This window comes from Artemia franciscana, chromosome 12 (assembly GCF_032884065.1).
Source record: "Artemia franciscana chromosome 12, ASM3288406v1, whole genome shotgun sequence".
Lineage (NCBI taxonomy): Eukaryota > Metazoa > Arthropoda > Branchiopoda > Anostraca > Artemiidae > Artemia > Artemia franciscana.
In genome coordinates, this window is record NC_088874.1 from 25,422,706 (window position 1) to 25,450,054 (window position 27,349).

The 27,349-nt window shown below is 35.9% G+C and overlaps 1 protein-coding gene across 2 annotated transcripts in view; it reads right to left on the minus strand.

The window, feature by feature from the left end:
• The window catches only part of LOC136033915 (carboxypeptidase D-like), a 218,828-nt gene that overhangs the window by 118,218 nt on the left and 73,261 nt on the right, over positions 1-27,349 (minus strand). For both annotated transcript variants that reach the window (XM_065714930.1, XM_065714931.1), the window contains exons 9-13: positions 25,119-25,213; positions 18,476-18,673; positions 14,597-14,842; positions 11,925-12,091; positions 178-442 (exon numbers count right to left, since the gene is read on the minus strand). In XM_065714930.1, the coding sequence (XP_065571002.1) occupies positions 178-442; positions 11,925-12,091; positions 14,597-14,842; positions 18,476-18,673; positions 25,119-25,213 (971 nt within the window). The remainder of the gene's footprint in view (positions 1-177; positions 443-11,924; positions 12,092-14,596; positions 14,843-18,475; positions 18,674-25,118; positions 25,214-27,349) is intronic.

Sequence of the window (27,349 nt, forward strand, 5' to 3'; positions counted from 1 at the left end):
CTGAAAACGTTATTAACAGCAACCGAGGACACTGAATCTGAATAAAAATTATTGTAGAAAGAAAACTGAACCCAAATTAATTTTTTTTTTAAAGAACAAAGTTTGGCTTAGATGATATTCTGAATCATAACCTTTATGGTAGGCATCGCTGATGATGCTACGAAAAAAAAAACTTACCTCAATACCAAGCTTGACAGGTCGAATATGGGTACTCCAATCACTACCCGATTGAAATTCAGCAATATCTGGCACCTCATTCTCAATTTGAGCAAGAGCTTCGTTCACTTCGCTGTTTGTTAAATATTGATTTGTAGCCACATTTTCTTTGAGGCCAAAATCCATTTCTTTGCTCCACTCTTCAAGATTCTCGGCTTTTAATGTAAAATTCAAAGATGCTTTCTCATTTTTACTTACAGTTACTTTTTGAGTTGAAGATATGTATCTGAAAAGCAAAACAAAATGTAAAAGCGATAGACGCAGCATTGCTCACTTAACTGACTAAGAACTTAAGGACATATTACAAGGAGATAAGATAAGAACATTTTTTTTTTAATTCGAGTGCAAATTTGATAATATAATCTAGTATAAGAGCCTTTAACGAGCTATTGCGCATTGATTAGTCTAGCCAAACTTCCTTAGAGCTCGTCTACATCTGACTTTTCTGGAAAACTAGGCCAGAAATATAGGAAAGTAAACCAATCAAAATGCATCCACAGAGGGTGGTTCATGTCACACCCCATCAAGGCCAGTAGCATAATTTCGTCAAAATCCGGGGGAGGGGGGCAAAGTTGCAGCCAATTTTCCCAAATCAAGTGAAAAAAATGAACCATATAGCATCACAAAGGTGAAGATATAGGAAAGAAAATTACCCCGTTTCTATGGAAGCTTGAATTTTACAGGGTTATCTTAGTTTTCATTAGATTTTTAAAGAAACTAAATATCAGCTGGGGGGCAAGCTGTGTTCTGGGTGAAGGGAGCAAACCGAGGTCAAGAAGGGATAGTTGCCCCTTTGCCTCACAGAACATCACGCCCCTCAAAAAGGCATATATCAACTGGCCAATTCTGTCAGGTTTCCGGCCCAGTGTTTCAGAAAACGCCAAATGTAGACGGGCTTTTACACGTAACTTATTTTGGTAGTTATAAAGTCCTAGGTGTCACCGAATAGATTCTTAATTTTTAAGTCAACATTGGAGTCTTAAATCACTAAAACCGACTCAGTAAGAACAAAATTTCTTAGTCAACCGTTTTTTTTAACATTGTAGACTGACTGAAAAAAAATAAGATTGAATATAACAACATAGATACCCCCGTTTATATGTAGAAATAGGCAGGAGTAAGATTGGACATAGCCACGTCTGAAAACTCTAGGAACTAACGGTTCAAACCTGCCTGTCACAAGCCGCTCAAGAAACGGTAAACGTTTAGCCCTAGACGGTTGGGCAAAAAGGGCAATCTGTCATCCTTCATCCGCACAATGTGCCCTAGCCATCTAAACCTTTCACTCGTTATAGCCCTAGAAAGCAGAATTGAACAACATTTTTCGTACCACCTACTGTTTGGAATACGGTCAGTCAGCCGGGTACCCAGAAAAATCCGTAGGCAATTTCACTGGAAAACATCTAGCAAATCTTCATCCACTTTCCGAAGAGCCCATGCTTCAGAGCCAAATTTGACCACTGTCATCACTTCTAATATTCTAATCTTGGTTTACAGAATTATCTTCGTATTCTTCCAAACTTTTTTTTTAACTGTGAAGAAACACCCTGAGCATTGGCTATTCTATTTTTATGATATTCACTGCTTTCACCGTCTTTGCTAATAATTAATTAAAAAAAAACCTTTTATATGTAAGTTTTTCCGAAAAAGTAAAGAACTCCATTAAACCAAAAAATTAACAAATATAGAATTATATAATAAACCAAGCACACAACTACTACAAATTAACATCAATAAATAAATTAAACACAAAAGGAACAGAAAATAGAATAAATAAGCGAGTGAAACTCAAAACGAGCAGAAATTAACATGAGTAGGATTAAAAACCGTATCTTTTCTAAAAGCCAGAGCATAACTTGCACTTTACTGACGAAAAAAAAAATGTGAATGCGCATTGCAAGTTTAAAATACAGATGCAGATATTTATTCCTTAAAATCTTAAATAGTTTTTGATTTCTTAAAGTTATAAAAGTGAAAACACTTAAAAGAAACATTTCAGTGAGCTTTGATTTAATTTTAAAACAACATTTAGTTTTTAAGCATAATGGGCAAATTACATAGCTGTGGGGTATTGACCTACCCAATAACACTAGAGATATATTTACTAGGCTGTACAGCTATGTTGAACAAAATGGCAGTCCTAAAATTTTGATTAGAAGTGTCTGGAAAAAGCCCTCAATCACTTTTTACTCATAATACTGCACTAGAACTTTTAATTTTCAATCAAATTAGCTTCTTTAAAATATCAATGATATTACAAGCTACGATAGAGCATCACTGTCTATGTCCTTATATGCACTATATTGCTTATATGCCTTTCTATTACTTGCATGCATATAGTTTTTTCGTTTAATTGAAATTCCTCTAAACATTCCCTAAAAGTGTTAATCTATTGTCATTAATGTCGTTAGTTACAGTGACCGTAGAAGCGGCATTAAATGTATACACAGAGTATCTTCTGGCTAGTTCAAAATCCGCAACCTATGAAGGTGAAATTTTCAGATAATATTTCTGTTGTACGGATGACAATCAGCCATCCGAATGCAGGTTGTCAAAGGGCATACCAACATTAATTTAGGAACAGTTTCTTGGATGAAATTAGAAGTTAGAAATTAAAACAACCCTGTTGTGGGGGATGTTGAACTGACCAAAAGACAATATTTGCATCATAATATTACTGCTTCTACTCATACAACAACTGCTACTGATGCTCTTATTATTGCTGCTACTACTACTACTGCTACTGAAGCTAAAACTACTAATATTACCTGTACTCCTACTGCTACTAGCATAACTACTGGTGCTACTGCTACTACTAATAAAGATAAGGGTATTAAGGCGAAATTCTTGGGCAATATTGTAACTGTATTGAAATAAATCGAAACACACTATGCCTGTACAGGCTGTCAAGAGATCGTATCAGAAATGCTTCAGGACCGTTTAATGGTATTAAGTTATAAATTTCATCGTGTGTTGATGGGGATGTTGAAAAAAGGTGCTCTTTGCATACTGCTACTAATGCTACTACTACTACTACAACTATTGCTACGCGTAATCACAGAACCTTTCAACAATGCTGAAAAAATTTATGTCTCAAAACCTTGTTTGAATGTTTGTTATGGGAAATAATTCGCGTGGGGGGTCTCTCAAATCACTTTGACTCTAAAAAATGACACTATAACTTCCAATTTAAAACCAAACGAGACCCATCCGAATTTAATACGACCACCCATTCCATTAAACCATACATGCCTCCAAGGCATAACTTCAAGCCCTTACCCAAGGCTCCGGGAGTTGTGCCAACCCTGGAGGCATTGCTGTATGTTCTTTGTACCATCTTAAACCAGATTGCCATTGTACGATTTCAATCAAATAAATTTGGTGAAATGAGGGGTAGTTGGTTGGGGGGGGGGCTAATTGACCTCCATCACTATTGACTCTTAAGAGAGAAAACTAGAACTTCCAATTTCAACAAATTGAGCCATCTCTAAAGTTTATGCAACGATCTCATCGATAGAAACCCTAAATGCCCCAGGTGCATAACCTACAACCCTCACCTTCAGGTTCTGGTGGTTTGTATCAATTCAAAAGCCTTGTTATATGATATTTGGACTATTTTGAATAAAAGGAATGTCTCAATATATCTATTGAATGCATCTCGAAAAAAAAGACGTAATTGTGTGTGTGATTGGGAGGCAAAAATATTTATGGGGTCTGAATGATAATTTTATGGTGTCTGAGTGATAATCTTAGTGATAATTAAAACTAGAACAAGAGCTAAGAGCTCATATGGCACTTGTGACGAGGTCAGATATTTATATAATATATATGATATTTGGACTATTTTGAATAAAAGGAATGTCTCAATATATCTATTGAATGCGTCTTGGAAAAAAGACGTATTTGTGTGTGTGTTTGGGGGGGGGGATAATATTTATGGTGTCTGAGTGATAATTATATGGTGTCTGATGATAATCTTAGTGAAAATTAAAACTAGAACAAGAGCCAAGAGCTCATATGGCGTGAGTTCTAGCAAAATTCTAAAAATCAATAGATTATTTAGAAAGAAAATCAGAGGCTTAATACCGGTCGGGATTTAAAATAAGAGCTCTTATGTTAAGGAGCTCGGAATCAAAACTCATTAAGATCCGATCACCCACTCATGAGTTACAAAATAACTCATTTTTTCTAATTTTTCCTCTCCCTTCAGCCCCCCAAATGGTCGAAACGAGAAAAACGGCTTTATCAAGTCAATTTGCGTAGGTCCCTGACATGCCTACCGATTTTCATCGTCCTAGCACGTCCAGAAGCACCGTACTCACCGAAGCACTGAACCCCCCTAACTCCCCCAAAGAGAGCGGATCGCGTCCGGTTACGCCAATCACGTATCTACGACATTTTATTATTTTACCCACCAAGTTTCATCCCGATCTCTCCCCTCTAAGCGTTTTCCAAGATTTCCGGTTTCCCCCTCCAACTCCCAAGGTCACCAGATCTGATCGGGATTTAAAATAAGAGCTCTAAGACATGGGTTCCTTCTAAATATACAATTTCATTAAGATCCAGTCACTCGTTCGTAAGTTAAAAATACCTCAATTTTTCTAATTTTTCCGAATCAATATACCCATAAACCCCCCCCCCGCCAAAGAGAGTGGATTCAATCCAGTTATGTCAATCACATATCTGAGACTTGTGCTTATTCTTCCCACCTAGTTTCATCCCGATCTCTCCACTCTAAGCGTTTTCCAGGATTTCATGTTACTCCCCTCCAGCCCCATATGTCCCCGGATGTGATTCGAATTCAAAATGGAGCATCTGGAACATAAGATCTTTAATGTATCAAGTTTCATTAAGATCTGATTCCCCATTCGTAAGATAAAGATACCTCAATTTCCACGTTTTCCAAGATTTCCGATTCCCCCCTCCAACTCCCTCTAATGTCATCAGATCTGGTCAGGATTTAAAATAAGAACTCTAAAGCACAATATCCTTTGAAATATCAAATTTCATTATGCTCTGATCATCCGTTCGTAAATTATAAATACCTCATTTTTTCCCAACTCCCCCAAAGAGAGCCAATCCGGTCTGGTTATGTTAATCACGTATCTAGGACTTGTGATTATTCATCCCACCAAGTATCATCACCGATCTCTCCACTCTAAGCGTTTTCCAAGATTTCCGCTTTCCTCCTCAAACTCCCCCCAATGTCACTGAATTCAGTCATGATTTAAAATAAGAGCTCTGAGACACGAGGTCCTTATAAATATCAAATTTTATTAGGATCCAATCACCCGTTCGCAAGTTAAAAATACCACGTTTTTCTAATTTTTTCCAAATTACCAAATTACCCCCCCCCCCCAAACCCCCCCAAAGAGAGCGGATCCGGTCCAGTTATGTCAATCACGTATCTAGGCGCTTTCCAAGATTTCCGGTTCCCCCTCCAACTCCCCCCAATGTCACTGGATCCAGTCGGGATTTGAAATAAGATATTTTAGTTACGAAGTCCTTCTAAATATGAAATTTCATTAAGATCTGATCACTCCTTCGCAAGTTAAAAGTACCTCCTTTTTTAGAATTTTTGAGAATTAACCCTCCCCCTCCAACTCCACCAAAGAGAGCGGATCCGTTCTGGTTATGTCAATAGCGTATCTAGGACTTGCGCTTAGTTTTCCCACCAAGTTTCATCCCGATCCCTCCACTCTAAGCATTTTCCAAGATTTCAGATTTCCCCCTCCAGATCTCCCCAATGTCATCAGATCCGGTCGGGATTAAAATAAGAGCTCTGAGACACGATATCCTTCTAAATATCAAATTTCATTAAGATCCAATCGCCCGTCCGTAAGTTAAAAATACCTCATTTTTCTCTAATTTTTCCGAATTAACCGTCCCCCCACTCCCTCTTCAGATGGTCGAATCGGAAAAAGAGCCTGTATATAGCCAATTTAACATGAAGAAACTCGTCAAGGAGAGGTTTGGTGATGGAGTAGGGATTGCATAGACCGACAGTAAGGCTAGTGTTGTCGAATTAAGGCCCACGACTCATACTATACTGCGAAACTTTTACGCACAACCAAATGATAGCACTGAAAACCGGAAGAATATGAACACTATTAGCGCGGCTGCTGAGTTGTTGAAGAGCGACATAAAAAGTTTCACTCAAGATATGACGGAGTATGTTAAGACAGACAACCTGAAAAATCTCGAAGAATATTTGAGCTGCCTGCCACAGACTCTAACGTTTTTCCTGAAGAGCTTATTCGAGGGCAAAGATACTAACTGAAAATAGCTGTCATTAGCCAAAGCATCATGCAAGCCATTCGATCTAGGGCCATCAAATGTCCTCTCCATGTGGGACTCGCAGTGAAGGTTCATCATCATCAAGGAAGCCGCAGTCTATTTGACACACTCAGCGCTATGGGCTTCTGTTCATCTTACTACGAGACCAGTTTGTTTGAGCGAAATGATTCACCGGGAAGGCACCGCCTTCCCTTCCCTCAGAATTTCATTGCAATTGCAAGGGCAAGTGTTTGACGCTATGATATTCTTGCAAAAGCATGTCTTAAAATGTAGCTGGGGTTGTGACAACTGTGAAGGAACAGGCTATTCTAACTGCGAAACAGTTGGTGTCAGATACCTTGAAGACGAAGGTAGCGAAGAAGAAGAACAAATTTTTGAATAGCTTTGCCACTATCCAATGAATCTCTGTGTTAGTGTAATTTTTATCTGCATTATGTAATTGATCTCTATGTTGCGAGGTTGACCACCTTTTTCACAATTCTCCTAGACTAAATGACAATTGAGTTTGTTGAGTAAAATATATTCTCTAATTTCAAGAGACTGAAAGTTTGGAATCGTGGCTACCTTTCAAACCAGCTAGAACTTCGTGTCTTCAACAATCCGGTTGTGTATTCTTCATGTTTGTCAAATTTGGTTTTTAAAGAATAAAAACAGCGCGGAATTTTCACGTTTAAAATGGCACACGGCAACTGTAAATTACACCGTCACAAACGAAGAGATGCGGAGACGGCTTAAATCAATAGACTAGGGAGGAAGTGGATTGAAAAGTTAGACCTCTAATACCTCCAGCTTGCTTCAACTGTAAAAAACTATGCCTTACTATTCTACTTTTAACATCTTCACTGTAACCATATTCCTTACGTCCACCAAGGTAAGTAAAACCACACATTTAGTCTGTTTTCCCTAGCGACATGTCGAAAACCCTTACTTACTTCTTGTCTAAAGGACGCAGTTTTCTTGAAATTAATTCTTAAACTCAATCTCACATCACATACCCTCAAAACCTCCAAAAATATCTTGACCAAAATTTTTGTCCAGAATGCCTAAATAATTCGCAAAGTCAAATACATGAGTATGACATTCATGCGTAGTAGCTCATAGTACCATCATGCTCTCGTGCAATCTTAGGGTAAGCTCGACACGAAAACATACACAAAAAAATCCACAAAAATGGTGACAAACACATCCCTGCTATGGTTCTACCTTAACACCAAAGCAACAACTAAACTTGCTTCAAACTTTAGAAGCGGCAATAATACTTTCATATATATTACCACTTTGACATACTTCTGGGCTGTACAAGGATGACGTCAATGTCGAAGCTCTTCTACCTGCCTAGTTAAACGTAATAAAAGGTTCTGATAATTCGAGTTCTCGATTACTAATTCAGACATTAAAATTTGGTCAAATTATCATCCCGCTTTCGTCAAGTCACGGTGTTTTTCATATTAGACTTTATCTATAGCATCTTTTTGTCTTATTTAATACTAGCTGTTGGGGTGGCGCTTCGCGCCACCCCAACACCTAGTTGGTGGGGGCGCTTCGCGCCCCCCCCCCAAGCCCCACCACGCGCGTAAGTCGTTACGCGCCATTGTAGTTGTGTCCCTATGTCCCACCTGTGAATATATATATATATATATATATATATATATATATATATATATATATATATATATATATATATATATATATATATATATATATATATATATATATATATATATGTTTTTAACTACGTAAAACTTGCGAATATACAACATTCTTTGCTGTCCCATTGTCTGTGCATATAAATAGATTGTCAGGTTTACCGACTCTTGAACATGCAACATATAATGGTCCATGGGAAAACAATCCGTATTCAGATCTATACCTCATGATTCTAATGATTGCCCTTGAGCTTTGTTGATGGTGATTGCTAATCGACCATTCCCTGAGTCGCCATCGTCATTTATATATCCCCCTGTGCACCCCGGCGTCCCCTTTGTAGTTATGTCCCTGTGTCCCGGTCGTCATTTATATTCCCTGTGTCCCGGTCGTCATTTGTGTCCCGGTGTTCCAGTCTGTGATTTCTCTTTGAGTGTCCCGGGCGTCATTTATATTCCTTGTGTCCCGGTCGTCATTTATATCCCCCTGTGCCCCCCGGCGTCCCCATTGTAGTTGTGTCCCTGTGTCCCGGTCGTCATTTATATTCCCTGTGTCCCGGTCGTCATTTGTATCCCGGTGTCCCGGTCTGTATATACATTCGTTTTTTAGTTTTGTTTTTCTCCTTTATTTTTTTCCTTTTTTCTTTTTTTTCTTTTTTAGTTTATTTAGATTTTTAGATTTTTAGTTTTTTTATTAGTTTTTAGTTTTTTTGTAGTTTTTTACCATTTTTTTAGTTTTTTTAGTTTTTTTTTTTACTTATGTCCTGGTCGTCATTTATACTCCCGGTGTCCCGGTCGTCATTTGTGTCTCGGTGCTTTGTTGATTGCTAATTTATATTATATTTATATTTATATTTTTTATATTTATTAATATTTTTTTAGTTTTCTTTTTCTCTGATTTTTCAGTTTTTTCCTTTTTTTTAGTTTTTTCTTTTTTAGTTTTTAGTTTTTTTTTGTTTTTTACCTTTTTTTAGTTTTTTTAGTTTTTTTAGTTTTTTAGCTTTTTTAGTTTTTTTATTAGTTTTTAGTTTTTTTAGTTTTTGCCTTTTTTTAGTTTTTTCAGTTTTTTTTTAGTTTTTAGTTTTTTACCTTTTTTTAGTTTTTTAGCTTTTTTAGTTTTTTTCTTTTTAGTTTTTTTTTGTAGTTTTTACCTTTTTTAGTTTTTTTTCTTCTTTTGTATTAGTGTGAAATAATTCAGACGTCATATGCGGACAAACACGACGTCACTCAACAGACAGACAGACAGACATAACCCACAAACAACTTATTTTTATATATATTTATTCATATTTTTTAGTTTTCTTTTTCTCTTTTATTTTTCAGTTTTTCCTTTTTTTTAGTTTTTTTCTTTTTTAGTTTTTAGTTTTTTTTTAGTTTTTTACCTTTTTTTAGTTTTTTTTAGTTTTTTTAGTTTTTTAGCTTTTTTAGTTTTTTATTAGTTTTTATTTTTTTTGTAGTTTTTGCCTTTTTTTATTTTTTTCAGTTTTTTTTTAGTTATTAGATTTTTACCTTTTTTTAGTTTTTTTTAGTTTTTTAGCTTTTTTAGTTTTTTTTTCTTTTTAGTTTTTTTTGTAGTTTTTACCTTTTTTAGTTTTTTTCTTCTTTTGTATTAGTGTGAAATAATTCAGACGTCATATGCGGACAAACATGACGTCACCTGATCCATCCACAGATCCACACACAGACAACTTATTTTTATATATATAGATTTACAAAAGGGTCTAGATATAGCAATTTCCTTTCAACTGAGGCCTTAAACAGCTCTCTTCAGAATGTTCAAGTACCCCGTTAGCGGTGACAAAAAAAACAAAAAAAAAACGACACACCAGTGCTGCCCATACAAAAAAACAGGGATTTTCCTTGGGGTTCTCAGCAATGGCGATCTCAATGTAGTTTTCATCCCGATCCGACACTCTTTTGAGGGTTTCAGGCTGTTTTTCCAAATTCTTATAAATTTGCTTTCGGAATGGACTTTTACCTTAAAGATTAATCAAAACTATAGCTACCATTTCTGAATCAGCTTTAAATGGCCATTTTCTCTCATTTGGTAGTTTTTTTTCAAAAAGCATTTTTTTAAAATTTCGGTTGCTATGGGCCGTGGTTTGTTCTTAGCAAGTGTCTTAGTTGTACAAGTTCTTCAAAAAAAAGCTACATTTAATTTGGCTAGGTACAATAGTTTTCAAAAATATAAATATTATTTTATGAGGTCTGCAGAGGAAAAATCGGTATAAAAAATAACATTAGGTTCATTAAATCATATTTAGGGACATAATTTGATTATTCAAGTTATCTATTTGGTAAATTTTTTTGGAAAAGTAAGCATTTTGAACTAATCGATGCAATAGCCACAAATGCATCTATTGATTCAACAAGACAATTGAAAACATTCAAAAATTGATTATTCAAGTTATCTATTTGGTAAATTTTTTTGGAAAAGTAAGCATTTTGAACTAATCGATACAATAGCCACAAATGCATCTATTGATTCAACAAGATAATTGAAAACATTCAAAAAATTGGAGTTACAAAAGACAAATTTGGAAAAAAATAAAGTGAACATGTTTCAACTTTCAAATTTACGCGCCAAAGATTATATAGAAGTAAACAGAAATCTATTTGTTGTACACTTGAATGCTTTGTAGGTTCATTTTTAGAATTATTTGATGATTTCGATTTTGCAATATATGCGTGGATACAGCATCCGTTTATCGACGAAGAAGATGACGAATTTGGATCACCAAGTAATGGAATAAAAAAAAGAGAATTGACTGAATTATCTTGTGACACTTCTTTGATACAGAAATTCCAGATGTATTTCTAATACAATTTTGGCAATAATGTAGTATTTTAATTAATGTATAATTAAAATTGAATATTATATTTTGACAAATGAAGCTTTAACAATAGTGCAATCGTTTGCGAGATCTTATTGAAGCGAAACATGTTCTTGAGCATTAGCTGAAATGAAATCGAAATTTCATAATCGTTTGGTTGTAGAAAAGGAGCTTCGTATAGCTATTTCATCATTGGCACAGTTTCTTTTATTAAGAGATAACAATATAAGATCGTTTTTCGTTTTCTCTTAATAAATTAAGTTTGTCTTGATATATAATTTGGTACAAAAAACCTTTGTCTTTGTATTATTTTCTAAAATGGAAGGGAAGTGTGGTAAAAAAAAAATTCTTTGGGAGCAGGGATAAAACAAAAATTGGAAATAACATCCTCAAGGGATCTCTTACCCCTCACCCACTAAATTTTTTGAAATTTAACGAGTTTAAGGTTGCTCCTGGGCAACCTAGTAAAAACGAACCCCAGACCATAATACCTGAAAATTTAAAAACTCGAAAAAAGGCCCAACAAAACTGTGAAGTGAGGAAGAATCACCATTTGAACCTGATTCAGGAATGGTATTTCACTTAATTTTAATGCTATTATTTCAGTTGACTTCAATGCTAAAAGTTCGTTTGAAAAAACAAAATTTATGGGAATTTGGCAAAGTAGCATGAAAACCCACAACAATGGTATCAGACCAAAACGGAAACTGCACCGTTAGAATTGCCACACCTGGAGACACGAATTAGGCGATTTACAGCCCCTCCCCACCTTTAACAACAAGAAAATTCCCTTTTTTGTGCATGGGAAGTAGCGGTGTCTCCTTTTCTTATTCTTGCTTCTTTTTATTCTGTAGCCTCTGGCGTGTCGCTGATATTTAAATTAGGGATGTATCACCTAGGGGTATCGATTCTACGATACCATACAAATACATACCCTTCTGCCAAGACAGTGATTTCATAGTCTCCAGGAACTAATAGTCTCCAATAGTCACCACCAGAAGCAGAAACAATATCATGATTTATCCCCTTGACTCGTATCGTAGCATTTGGAATACAATTGTTGTTTTCGTCCAGCACAAATCCAGTAACGCCCATATGAACCTTGAAAAAATTAATCAATTTTTTTCAGTCGGAACAATATAACAGTCATACCTCTTAGGTTTGACGATAAATTACTATCCCAATTTTTATATGGCTTTACACCCCCCGACTTAATCTTTTTTGAACAAATTACAGAAGTTTCCAATGCTTTCTAATGATAAGTTAGCAATGTTGACCATTAGAAAAAAGGTCTAGTTGATTATGTTTCAGTCCTGTTTAAAGATCACATGAACTGTCTCTTTCTTGAAGAAAACACAAAAAGGGGTATTAGACTATTTTGAATCATTCAAGAATAATAGAAATTATTTATGTGATGCCACCTCTTTTAAACATTTCATTTCCATTCCAACAATTCACTAATGGGAACATCCAATAGCCTCAATTCAAAAAATTTGGGGAGGGGGATGTATTCTTTAATATCTAGGGAGGAGGCCAAGTTTTTTTTTTAAGTTTTCAACGAAAATATAAAAAAAAAATATTTTCAATTAAATTATTCCGAAAAAGGCACTTTCGGAAGTCTGGGGAGAGGTACAAAAATCTAGGAGGACGGAGCACAGGTCCATCACTCTCCCCCAATACACACCACTGGGGGCATTACACCGTTTCTGAGTTAATACGGTCACTTTCAGTTCTTTATGTTTCAGTGCTCCGCTTATTAATAACAGCAGGCTATATTTTTAAGCAGGTTTACAACAAATTATAGTTATTATTATTATTGCTGTTGCAGTTTTTTCCTTTGGATATTTTTCTTTTTTCTTTATAAATCTTTTTATCAATAAAATATTCTAAATTGGGAACTGATTTGAACACTTTTTATCCCGCTGATCAATACTTTCGTCCTTTTTAATTTGTCTTATTTATTGTCGTTACAATTTCGTAAAAACATAATATATTTTTATCAGCAGGATATTGAATTTTAAGCAATAATGTAATTCCTTTGAGTTTTAGTGTTTTGGAATGCAATACCCTGTTGTATAAGAAACAAATTTAGATTTAGAGACAAAGTGCCACAAACGTACCATTCATTTTTGTTGTTATAATTGCAAGAATTGATCCGAGGTGGGAATTAAAACATAGCAATTCTTCTTCCTTGTTAAATATAATGCAAGAATCCAATGTAAATACGAAGGAGGCGGACTACAATGCACTGTTAGTTTGCAAAATTATATTTGCTCTTGGTCAAACTACTCATTGGGGAGGTAATAGATCGTTTGAGATTCACAAAAAAAAATTCGAGAAGCCGGATCAACGTATAATAAAATGTGGACATTTTGAAAAAGACTACATTTTTTAATCCTTAACCCACAAACTCTAATAAGATCTTGACCATGGAAAATTTTAGATTATAGGTACCTATATACACAACTGAAGGGATCTGAGTTTAAGTGACAAAAGGCATGAAAATACTTTTCTAACCTGTACTCTAGAGAACTGACGCAAAAAACTTACGGGATTAATTAAATACAGATTGAAATACAACCAAAATTGTCACAGGTTTGATATAAGAAGTATACCACTAGAGTCACCATGGTTAAAAACCTTTAACAGGTCTTTATCCATCCATCGTACAAATTGACGAAAACTACAATTTAGATTGGGTAGTACTGATGCGTCCCCCTTACCTCGTTTATATAATTCAAGGTCCATGTCATACCGGAACTTCTCGTCTAATCAATGTCTTGTCCCAGAAAAATAGTATGACATGAAGCTTAATAGAAAAAAACAACAGTTCTTCATAAATACAACTACTACTAATAACTCAGTTCAGCAACAAAGTGCTCGAGGCCAACAAAGCTGAGCACGCACCTTCTCCATCTCAATGTATTCGATGATTCCCTCTTTAAACCATCCCAAAAAGTTCCAACTATGGTCGGCCAACTAAGGTCTTATCCATTCGGGACGATCTGCTTTCCGTTTGGCCCTAGATGGATGGACAAAAAGGACGATCTTTGGCAATCTGTCATCCTTTATCCACGAAACGTGTACTAGCCATCTCAATCTCTCTAGCCTTACAATTTTAGAAAGCGGGATAGAATCACATTTTTCATACAGCTTACTATTTGAAATACTCCTCCGTCTTCCGAAGCACCTAGTTTCAGGGCCATACTTGTCATCACTTTAGCTTCCAATATCCTAGTCTTGGTTCGCAGATTTATCTCCCTATTTTTCCAAACTTTCTTCAACTGTAAAAAAAAAAAAAAAAAAAAAAAAAAAAAAAAAAAAAAAAAAAAAAAAAAAAAAACGCTGGGTCTTGGATATTCTGCTTTTAAAATCCCCAATACATCGACAATCTTTACTAATAAATTACCCTGATAAGTGAAGATCTTCTTGATTGATCTTCTCATTTCCCGCCATCATCTCTTCATCTTCCTTTATTTCATGTCTAGACGACTTAGTCTTCTTAGCATTAATTTTAAAATCTATTCTTCCAACTATTCTATTTTTGTTGTTAATTTACCAATCTATTGAAAAAGTAAAAACAAAAAAAGAAATAAAATATAATACCTGTTCAATAAAAGCTAGCAATGCCTCTTTGTTTTCATTCCAGTATCGTTCAAGATCCATCTCATAAGGGAATTTGTTACAACTGATTTCTACAGTGATCTCGAAGGTATTGCTATGAAGATAGTTCCAGTCTTGCATTCCACCACTGACGCTATACCATTCAGCACCGTTTGTGATACCATCTTGGAACTTTTCTCCAAGGAAAAAACCGTCACAGGGGTTACCCTTATGCATTATAGGATGATTCTGAAATGATCAGAAATGTCAAATATATTCTTAACTTAAAAGCGAGATAAAATAAAGATAAAATAAACGGGACTAATCCCTCACTTTCCTAAGAATGGTAAAAGACCAGACATGTATGCAGGGAAAGGGGCTTTGGGCATATTTCCCTCATGCCAAAATTTTCCTATACTTTCTGGCATTTAATTCACAGTGCTAACTTTGCAAATCCAGCACAAAAGAAAATATACAAAAGAGACATTCCTTGTACCCAAACCATTAAACAGTGCATTTATCTCGAACTATAAGACCATCATTTTCATGTTAGTCTCTTCGAGCATACATGCTTCTGCAACAACAGAAAAAAAATTTCGGTACCTTGGATAACAACTCCGACTACTTTCCCAAAATCAAAGGAGTAACAGCAGTAAACAGGCGGGAGGTGAGAAATGTGATAAGGTTAACATTCTTTAGACAAAGCGATAGTGCTTAGAACACTAAATGAGAAGTCAGGCCCGTCTGTGAGGTACAAAGGTCCGAATTATAATAGCACATTCAATGTTTCTGAACATCCATTTATCCATCTTTTGAAAAATCAATCAAAAAGCTACTGGGGCTTGGGGGGGGGATTAGAGAACAAAAGCTGAAAGTAAGAGAAAACTAAAGTTGGAGAAAAATATAGTTTTTCTAGATGGTTGCGAATTGAGCAGCCAAAAGACTCCTTTGAATATCTGTAACGGTATCTATTTTCTAAATAGTAGGAATATCATTCAATATGACATTACGTCCAGCATTACCATCTTAGACATTAACAGAAATAGTAAAATAGCTGATTTTGGAATCTTAGTTAAAGCCCAGTCAAATGGAAAACAGTATACCAGATGTAGTAGAGGATTTAACTTGGTCTCTCAGATACAGAGGAGCAAGTCATATAGCAAAAAGTAGACATTTGTCCAAGTAGGATTGCAACGATTGAAATGATTTATTGAAAACTCTATTATTGGTTTATTTATTAATACAGATACAGTTCATCCCTATATTTATCGTATAAAATAAGACCACTTACTGCTACAACTGCAATGATCACAAAACTAAAAAAAAAAAATGAGAAAAGGTATAGCCAAATCAACGAAAAAAAAACAGACATATTTGATAGCTTACTTAGGGTGTACTTTTTGATTTCTTGTACTTTTTGATAAATTAAAGATAGTAGATTAGACTACCAAGATGGTAGTAAATTAGTTGATAAAGATTAGTGTGCTGACCAGCCTGCGCTTAAATAGTTGCATACTAGGCGATTCTACCATCCCTGATGGCAGGCCCTTCCGCACTACAGCAACCAGTTAAAAGAAAATAGTACTGGTCAATTTTACTTTGTTTCAATGGGATAAAGTTTATGCCAAAGCTGTCGTGTTGCTAGATAACAGCAAAAATTGAAAAAAAAGTATTTTGGCAGAACAACATAAATCCTCTCTACAAGTATTAATTATTTAGAGGGGGAGATTTGAAGTCTTGAGTCTTTGGGGGTACGGAAGGTTAGAAAGATAGGGGAGCATCTCAGTAACCTCTCTCTAATTGTGCGCTACTCGAAGTTCTGCTTGGTTTGTGAAAAATTTCCACTTAGTCCAGTAGTGAAAGTGTAAGTATTCAAAATTGGGTTTCTAGCTTTATGAGTTCTTTTGTTCCTTTTTTGTTACTGCATTTGATCACTTGTAATCCGTACGTTGATGCTGCAAAAAATTAGCGTAAATTGTTTGCGGGAGTTCTTCTTATTTAGTGAATCTTGAAAAATATAAGTCAAAACAGCATAATCCAATTGCCAGGGCTGAATCCTTGAGCTGCTTAGGATGTTCCCAAGCGAAGCGAGGACCATAAGAAAGCCCACAAAGGGGGCCTTATTTAAATTTTCCTTTACTATGGGCTAGCTAAAACCAGGATTACTGTCGAATTGGACACCCCAAGTGATACATAGGCTAAATAAAAAAAAATTTCGTTTTTTTTTAAAGGGCGGGATGGCTAAAAACCTCTGGTTACGCATGTTAAACCTTAGTAATTTAGTTGTGCAGTTTTCGATCTGAGCCGAACCCATTTTTGAAGGTCGGACATGACATTAAAAATGTAGTTTTTATGAGAAACACTTTTTGCTCTGCAAATTTATCAAAAAACAAATAGAAATAATCATTAGTTTTCAAATGAGCTCTTAAACAACTCTTTGCGGTGTTCAAAAAGTATAAATCAGTGCTACTCAAGTAAAAATGTGACTTTCTTCAAATTTTAGATGGAGGGCTGAAATCATCCAATTAAGAGTTTAAAATTATTTTGATTTAAGCAGTATATTGCATATCAATATTCCCACTAAAAACGAAAAAAATGTGTCATGTATCATTACAAAAAAAAAGCAGAAATATAATGATTATAAATTTTAAAGGTACATGAATTACTACACCCTAATTCTATAATAAATCTAAACAGTAGCAGAACTAAAAATCGTTATTTTTGTAATAACAATAAGCCTTAATACTCTGGCTTGCCTGTAAGTGCTTGTTTGTTCGAGCCATCGCAATATCCCCCCAAAAATTTAATCAAGATCTGTATCCTTGGCCAAAATGGGTAGACAACAAAGTCACATCCTAAAGCTCTGCAATCTACTTTAACTTCTAGACATCTATCTAGAAAGTTCTGAAGTTCATCTGATAGTTTATCTCAGTTCTTTGTCATAAGTGGCGAGAAATGCCAATTTGTGCCTTCTGCCACTGAAAAATCTTATCAGAAGTTAAAACATCTGTAGTTTAGAATGGAAATGGGCTACTAAGTGATGAAATTTTCCAATTCCAATGTCATTTTTGGTCTCCCCGGACTTAAAACGACCTTTCAATCCGGAAAATATTGAAGAAACTTGAATTCGATATTCCCCCTTCCTCCTATTCCCCCTGAAAATCGGGGCATTTATGCACGAGCCATTTCATTCGATTTTGGATATGTTATTAGCGAATTTTTCTTAATATTTAGTCGCAAAAATCTTCTGTTGCTCAAATACGGGTCAAAACCGTATTTTTACTGGACTTTTATGCATTTTGGGAACAGTACCCGATTTGAAATCTGCAGAGATAAAGATCCCAAATTCATAAACTAATGCCTTGATATGAGAACGCTAATTTTTGGGAGCAGAAAAATCAATGTAAGGCTTAAAACGGTAAAAGTATACCAGCAATAAAACACAGAAAGACGAACATTTTTTTTATTTGTTTATTGTGCTGATAATGATGTCTAATTACTAATTATTTCTAACTACTGCTATATAATGTTTAATTACTATTGGTCAGTAAAAAATAAAAATAAAGCCTCTTAACCTCATTTCCATGCTAACATAAAACTTAACTTTTCTTAGATAACTTCGAAGACCACACTGCCTTTCCATGACGAAAGTAAAACAGTTCAAAATAGGGATGATACCTTTTTATTGACAGTGAATAGATATAAAATTATTTATCTATTCACTGTCAATAAAAATTATAAATTATATAATAAATTATATATCTATTCACTGTCAATAAAAAGGTATCATCCCTATTTTGAACTATTTTACTTTCGTTAACTTTTCTTTCATAACAAAACGGTTGTTTTCACTCAATAAACAAGAATAAAGTATAGCACTACCTCAGAATAAACAGAAGCAAGATGACGAAAAACAGCATCATCTGGTGACTTTGAATAGCCTTGTCTACCATCAGGCCTGTCATCGAATGGATAATTGGCAACAATACTACCCCCGTGTAAATTAGCCGATAAAACGAAGGGATACTCTTTGATCCATTTCATGACAGCCAAAGTCTCTGGCTCCTGCTTTTTATTTTCCTGTGAAAAGAGAGCTTACATCTTTTTTTGGCAAAAAAAAAAAAAAAAAAAAAAAAAAAAAAAAAAAAAAAAAAAAAAAAAAAAAAAAAAAACACACTGTGCAAATGGCTTATCAAACTACTTTACATATTTTTGTCGATTTCATGACGAGTAAAGTGTCAAGTTTAGATTTTTATTTTACCTTATGAAATGAAAAATTCGTTTTTTTTGCAACAATATTACACCATTGTGTAAATTTTGGATACTACTGGATATGTTCTACCCCCTTTTATAACAGCAAATGTGTCTGGCCACTGTTTTTTACTTGTTCCTGTAAAATGCGAAATTACACCGTTTTTTTTTTTTTATCGAGACAAAGCTACCCCAATTAAATTGGCTTGCTTAATTTTGGACACATTTTGGCCATTTCATGACGTCTAAGGTGTCTGGCCCTTTTTTTTGTAAAATAGAAATTACATCATCTCTTTTTTCAGTAAAATATGACCGTAAACATTGACTTATAAAACTAATTGACTTATAAAACAATACATTTTTGCTGATTCCGTCACAGGTAGAGTGTCTTACCCCAGTTTTATTTTTCTTGAAAAAAAAAAAAAAATCAAATTCCATCATCTTTTTTTGGTAATAATATTACCACTGTATAAATTGGATTGCAAAACTTATGGATACATTTTGGTTTGTTTCATAACATTTAATGCGCCAGACTCCTGTCTTTATTTCTTCCTGTAAAAAGCGAAATTTCATAATATTTTTGCAGGAATGCTACCGTGTAAATTGGCTTCTAAAACTAGTGGATGTTTAGGGTACATGCATGATATACCTCCTACAGCTCAAGAAGTGAAGTTAGATTAATCCTAATAATAATACCTAAGTAGGATAAAAATATAATACTTCAGAAACAAATTTCTGAACCCACTCAGCCGCCCTGGCCGAGTGGGTTGGTGCGCTGGATTCGGGATCCTATGTCTGAGAGGACGTGGGTTCGAATCCCGGTGTACCCAATTCTTCAGTTTGGGACGGGGGTCAGTGGCGTGATCCTGTAAGCTTAGCCAGAGTCGACCCAGCTCTAAATGGGTACCTGGAGAAATCTGGGGAAGGTAAACAGGAAGGGTGTGCGAAAGCACAGGTTGGCTGGCCCCCAACCCCCCATTGCACTTCCTGGCTGAAGGGCCAAGAAACGGAGATCAGCACCGCCGGTACGGACTGTAAAGTCTAAATGCCGCATCCTTTACCTATGAGCCGTCCTGGCCGAGTGGGTTGGTGCGCTGGATTCGGAATCCCTTGTCTGAGAGGACGCGGGTTCGAATCCCAGTGTACCCAATTCTTCAGTTTGGGACGGGGGTCAGTGGCGTGACTCTGTAAGCTTAGCCAGAGTCGACCCAGCTCTAAATGGGTACCTGGAGAAATCTGGGGAAGGTAAACAGGAAGGGTGTGCGAAAGCAAAGGATGGCTGGCTCTCAACCCCCCATTGCACTTCCTGGCTGAAGGGCCAAGAAACGGAGATCAGCACCGCCGGTACGGACTGTAAAGTCTAATGCCGTATCCTTTACCTTTACCTTTTATTTGCACATTAGGGGAGGCGTTGGGGGTAAAGTATAGCGGCCCTGCATGCAAAATGTATTAGCTACAATTATTCTGACATTATAAAGTAAGAATTGTTTTCTGAATTAACACTGTCCAAATACTTTACCCCCCGTCCTAATGTGCAAACATATAGCCCAAATTATATGTCTCCCATCTATTCTGTCACTTCTCTTTGCCTTTTCTCACGCTAAGTTGAAAGAAACTAGCGAAAGAAATCGGTTTATAGTCAGTCAATGCATGAACAACTTGAGATGCAGGGGGCATATTATACAAACACCCATTTTAGTCCATCTTATGTCAGTCAAAGTATCCTTTTTATTTTCTTCTCATTTCTATTTTTTTTTTGTAGAAATAGCAATTATGGCACCTTTTTCAATATTTGTTTTTTTCTAAGCAAGATTAAGGATACCAACAATTTCGGTAATAGATTATTCTAGATATTTTCAGTTAAGCTAATATTACAAAAGAGTTTTTTACGCAAACTCTAATTGATCAACATTTGATATTCATTAAGTGAATTACTTCTCGTTCGTGAGATTAAAATTCTTCTTTTCTATGGACGTCTCATCGTCTTTTTTGATACTAAATACACATTAGAGTGCCACAACACTTTTATAAGGAAAAAAATTACAATACTAGTATTTAAAAAATTGTAGCTTTAGACTACAATTCGGTAATAGCTTCGTTAAATAGGTTCAAGGGCTTTTCAAACTACTAAACATTTGTTTAATTTCAGATTAGGCGACTAAATTGCTTAATTCGAGAGCCCAAGAAGACGAAAAGCATTATTTGGTACCTAAAAAATTTACCGAGTCCATAGCTTCGCACAAATTGGTAGAATTAGCAGCAAAAGAATGCTGGATACAATGAAGTCGTAAATAGTAGCTTACAGAAGACGAAGGGAGAATTATTTTGCAGAGCAGTAAGTGGAAAAACAGGGAGACAAGCCTACTCACTAAGATTAGGATACTAAAATTTTAGCACGATAGTTACAGTTATCAATTGTAGCTCTTAAATTTGGATGCTTAAAAAACAAGAGCTAAGAGCTCATATGGTATGAGCTCTAGCAAAATTCTAAGAATCAATAGATTGATTTAAAAGGAAAATCAGAGGCTTAATGCCGGTCAAGATTTAAAATAAGAACTCTGAGCCACGATGTCCTTCTAAATATCAAAATTCATTAAGATCCGATCACCCACTCGTAAGTTGAAAATACCTCAAAATTTCTCCCTTTAGCCCCCCAGATGGTCGAATCGGGAAAGCGACTTTAACAAGTCAATTTGTGCAGCTCCCTGACACGCTTACCAATTTTCATCGTCCTAGCTAGTCCAGAAGCACAAAACTCGCCAAATCACTGAACCCCTCCCCCCAGCTCCCCCAAAGAGAGCGAATCCAGTACGGTTACGTCAATCACTTATCAAGGACACTTCCTTATTCTATCCACCCAGCTTCATCCCGATTCCTCCACTCTAAGCGTTTTCCAAGATTTCCTATTTCCCCTCCAACTCCCCCCAATGTCAACAAATCTGGTCAGGATTTGAAATAAGAGCTCTAAGACATGAATTCCTTCTATATATCAATGTCATTAAGATCCGGTCACCCGTTCTTAAGTTAAAAATACCTCAATTTCTCTAATTTTTCCAAATTAACGCCTCCCAGCTACTCCAAAGAGAACGGATCCGTTCCAATTATGTCAATCACTTACTAGGATTTGTGCTTATTCTCCCCATCACGTTTCATCCTGATCTCTCTACTCTAAGCGTTTGCCAAGATTTTTGTTTCCCTCCTCCAACCCCCTACGTCCCCGGATCCAATTTGAGTCGAAAATGGAGTATCTGAGACATAAGATCCTTCTATATATCATGTTTCATTAAGATCCGATCACCTATTCATAAGACAAAAATACCCAAATTTTTACGTTTTCCAAGAATTCCGGTTTCCCCCTCCAAATCCCCGGTCGGAATTTAAAATTAGAGCTTTAAAGCACAAGATCCTTCAAAATATCAAATTTCATTAAGATCTGGTCACCCGTTCGTAAGTTACAAATACCTCATTTTTCCGAATTACCTCCCCCCCAACTCCACCAAAGAGAGCAGATCCGGTTCTGTTATGTCGGTCATGTATCTTAGACGGGTTTTTGTTCTTCCCATCCAGTTTCATACTGATCTCTCCGCTTTAAGTATTTTCTAAGATCCCCCCCCCAACTGCCCCCCTCCCAGTGAGGCTGGCTCCGATTGACATTTAAAATAACAGATATGAGTAACGAGGTCCTTCTAAATATGAGGTTTCATGAAGATCCGATCACTCCTTCGTAAGTTAAAAATACGTCATTTTTTTTCGAATTTTTCAGAAATAACTCTCCCCCCCCCATTCCCCCCAATAGAACGATCCTTTACAATTATATTAGTCACGTATCTAAGACTTCTGCTTATTTTTCCCACCAAGTTTCATCCCGATCCCTCCACTCTAAGCGTTTTCCATGATTTTAGGTTCCCCTCCCCCAAACTCCCCAGATCCGGCCGGGATTTAAAATAAGAGCTTTGAGACACGATATCCTTCCAAATATCAAATTTCATTGAAATCCAATCACCCATTCGTAAGTTAAAATACCTCATTTTTTCTATTTTTTCAGGACTAAACCTCCCCCCAACTACGCCAAAGGATCCGTTCCGGTTATGTCAATCATGAATCTAGGACTTGAGCTTATTTTTACCACTAGTTTTCATCCCAATCCCTCCACTCTAAGTGTTTTCCAAGATTTTAGGTTTTCCCCTCCCAACTACCCCCCCCCCCAATGTCACCAGATCCGGTCGGGATTTAAAATAAGAGCTCTGAGACACGACATCCTTCCAAACATCATATTTTATTAAGATCTGATCAACCATTCGTAAGTTAAAAATACTTATTTTTTTCTATTTTTTTCAGAATTAACCGGCCCCCCACTCCCCCCCCAGTTGGTCAAATCGGGAAAAAGACTATTTCTAATTTCATCTGGTCTTGTCTCCGATACTGAGGCCAAATTTCATCGTCCTAGCTTACCTGGAAGTGCCTAAAGTAGCAAAACTGGGACCGACAGAATTTGCGATTGCTATATGTCACTTGTTTAATACAAGTGCCATAATGATGAATATTTGCCAGAGGTTATTAAAACAAAATGTTTAAGAATGTTGTTTAGGCAAGCGCCCACCATTGAATATCAAACAGTTCGTGGTAACGAACTGTAGTAAGGAGCGATTTGGCTCAATAGTAACCGAAACTCTAAAAAATGCAATTTTGATACCAATAGTTACATAAAAAAAATCGCATTTTAATGCTGATTTTAAATATATGACTTTCATCAAGATCAGTCTTACTTATCAAAAGTTACGAGCCTGAGAAAATTCGCCTCATTTTAGAAAATAGGGGAAAACACCCCCTAAAAGTCCTACAATCTTAACGAAAATCCCACCATCAGATTCAGTGTATCAGAGAACCTTATTGTCGTAGTTTCAAGCTCCTATCTACAAAAATGTGGAATTTCGCAGTTTTTGCCAGAAGACAAATCACGGATGCGTGTTTATTTTTTTTTTTCCAGGGGTGATCGTATCGACCCAGTGGTCCTAAAATGTCACGAGAGGTCTCATACTAACGGAAACTAAAAATTATTGTGCCCTTTTTAAGTGACTAAAAAATTGGAGGGCACCTAGGCCCCCTCCCACGCTCATTTTTCCCCAAAGTCAACGGATCAAAATTCTGAGATAGCCATTTTATTCACCATAGTCGAAAAACCAAATAACTATGTCTTTGGGGACGGCTTACTCCCCCGCAGTCCCCGTGGGAGGGGCTGCAAGTTACAAACTTTGACCTGTGTTTACATATAGTGATGGTTATTGGGAAGTGTACGGGCGATTTCAGGGGGATTTATTTTGGTTTGGGAGGGAGAGTTGAGGGGGGGGGGGGGTACGTGGGAAGATCCTTCCATGGAAAAACTTCTCATGAGGGAAGAGATATTTAATGAAGGGGGCGCAGGATCTTTTTAGCATTATTAAAAAAAAATATGAAAAAATAAATATGAAAAGTTTTTTCTACTGAAAATGAGGAGCAGCATTAAAAATTAAAAAGGAGCAGAAACTATTGCGAATATGAGGGATTTACCTCCGCTAAAGTATTTTTAGTAATTTCAACTATTTATTCTACGGCCTTTGTTATTCAAGGGTCATTCTTAAGGAATTGGGACAGAATGTAAGCTTTAGTGTAAAGAGAGAGGTATCGACGAGGGGTGAACTCCCTCATATACGCAATAAAAACATACGAATATAGAAGTTCGTTACGCAAGTTAATTCGTAAATTACGCATATTTTTCATTCAATTTTGAAAATTACAGTTACCCCCTCCCCTATATTTTTATGAATTGGGGCCTTTGCAAAAGGCTTTTCGGTTACAATAAATGGTGCCATGCCCACTATACAATATTTTGTGAAGAAAAAAGAAAGAGGGAGTGAGAGTAAGAGGGAATGAGAGTAAGAGAGAGAGAGAGAGAGAGAGAGAGAGAGAGAGAGAGAGAGAGAGAGGGAGGAGAGAGAGGAGAGAGAGAGAGAGAGAGAGAGAGAGGAGAGAGAGAGAGAGAGGAGAGAGTGAGAGAGAGAGAGGAGAGAGAGAGAGAGAGAGAGAGAGAGAGAGAGAGAGAGAGAGAGAGAGAGAGAGAGAGAGAGAGAAAGAGTGAGGGAGAAAGAAAGAGAGTGAGACAGAAAAATAGAAGGAGATAAAAATAGAGGGAAATATAAAGAAAGAAAGAAAGAGAGAGTGAGAAAGAGAAATAGAGGGAGAGAAAGAAATAGAGGGAAAGATAAAGAAAGAAAGAGAGATAGAAACAGTTTCTTACATTGTTTGGAACAATACCGTCATATTGATCCGGAAAATTTCTGTTCAAATCTACAAGATTAGTATTGGCACGTCCAATTACACCTTGTTGGTCTCCTAAAAAAAAAAAAAAACATAAAAACCGTTTGTTTGTCCATAGATATGCGTAACTGTGCTCAAAATAATGTAGTTACAGGTCGATAAATTATTCAGGTTGATACTACTATGTGGGTAAGCCATGTGGCTAGCTAGGGTAAAAAGGAGCCAGTTAATTGACTGCAAGATTTTTTTTTGAAAACAATTTAATAAAAGTTTGGAACTTCCATTTAATATTACGTTGGGCTAAATAAGGACAATATAATATACTAAACACTAAGCTAACCTTTTGATTTCACACACTAATTAAGCGCTAAATAATGCATGTCAAATTTTGTCTTAAAATTCTTTTAAGTTTAATTTGCTGATAAGTTATCAGTATAGCTAAAATCATCAAAGTGAAAAATTAAAATCTCAGTCCTCACTTAATCTTCCCATCAAAATACCAAAAAGGTTTAAACCTTCCGTTAGGTTTAGGCCAGCGGTTCCCGACCGATTTTTGGCCATATCCCACCAAGGCATAGCAAGATTGGTTTTACGAGGAAGAATTAGCGACAGTACTAAAAGGATTTAAAAATAATAAGGCTCCAAGTACTGATAGTGTGGTAAATGCGTTTCTTAAACATGGTGGCTCCAAGGTTAGAAATAAGTTACTGAAGATTATGAATACGATTTTTGAAAAAGGAGAAGTACTTAACAATTTTAGGAAAACCTTAATTAAACCACTGAATAAGAAAGGCGATAAGAGTGAGTGTCGTAATTATCGAGGCATTAGTCTGGTCTCTGTAGGTAGGAAATTCCTTAGTAATATGACACTTTCTGACTGAGAGATGCTGTAGGCAAAGTTTTAAGAGAAGAACAGTGCGGTTTTAGAAAAGGTTGAACATGTGCCGATCTTAATTTTTAATCTTAGGTTAATAATTGAGAAGTGCCTTAGTTGTCAAACACCTTTGGTCCTCACTTTTATAGATTATGAGCAAGGGTTCGATCTTTTTGATAGAAGAGCTTTAGCAAAGGTCTTATCCTTATATGGTATACCCGACAAATACATTCAAATGATTACTGCTATGTAGGAGAATAATACTGATGCGGTTAAGGTAGGAAATGAGGTTAGCAGCTGGTTTTGTATTAAATCAGGAGTTAGCAGGGTTGTGTTCTATTCCCCTTTATATGGATCATTTTGATGGACTTTGTTTTGAGGAGCACAGGAAAGGCAATGGGAGACCACGAAATCAAATGGGGAGGAAAAACTCTCCTGGATTTAGATTATGCTAAGATAAGATAAGATTTATTCATCACGAAACACACATGCAATATTACATTTTACTATTTCCCCAAAAGATCTTTGGCCTGTAAAAAAGGGGAAAATGAACGAGCCACTTACTCAGGAAAAAAAAATAAAAAATCACTTACTCACAGAGAGAAGAGCAAAAAGGAGAAGAAAGGAAAATATAAATAAAATAAAAAACTATAGAAAACAAAACTAAATAGATTGAATAAACTAAATTAATTATGTAGATCTGTAGATAAAGTAGACTCCAATGAAATAATAAGGAAATATATATACATACATGCACGCATATACACATATAAAAATAGATAAAGCAATTTCTAAGAAGCCAATGAATTTTTAATAATTTTTTTGAACAAACCGAATGAGTGGCACCTTCGAGCTGATTCGGGCAACTTATTCCATACAATATAACTCGCAATTAAAGGATTAAAGTCTGACCTTACACAAGGAGTAAAAGGAACTTGAATATGATTTCGGTATTGCGAAGCTTATAATTATTCTGATCAGAGGTGAAAGATGGCTGAACACTTAGGGGATGGGGGAGGTCACCATGAAGCTGAGAAAAAGTAAAACATGCACACGAAAGAATATACAGTGACTCGAGATCAAGTAATGAGATAACTCTTGAACGGTTAGTTTCCTTAATGAGGTTTCTAGCTTTATTATAGACCTTAGAAAGTGGTTTTAACAGTGAAGGAAAGGTTGACATCCATACTATTGGATAGTAGGAAACGTAAGATCGGATCAAGGAGTGAAAAAGGATTTCCAAAACTGATCCAGGGAAAATATGTTTGAGTTTCCTTAAAATACCGAGACTCCTGCATCTTCATTTTAATCAAATCAATGTGACGCTTGAAAGACAA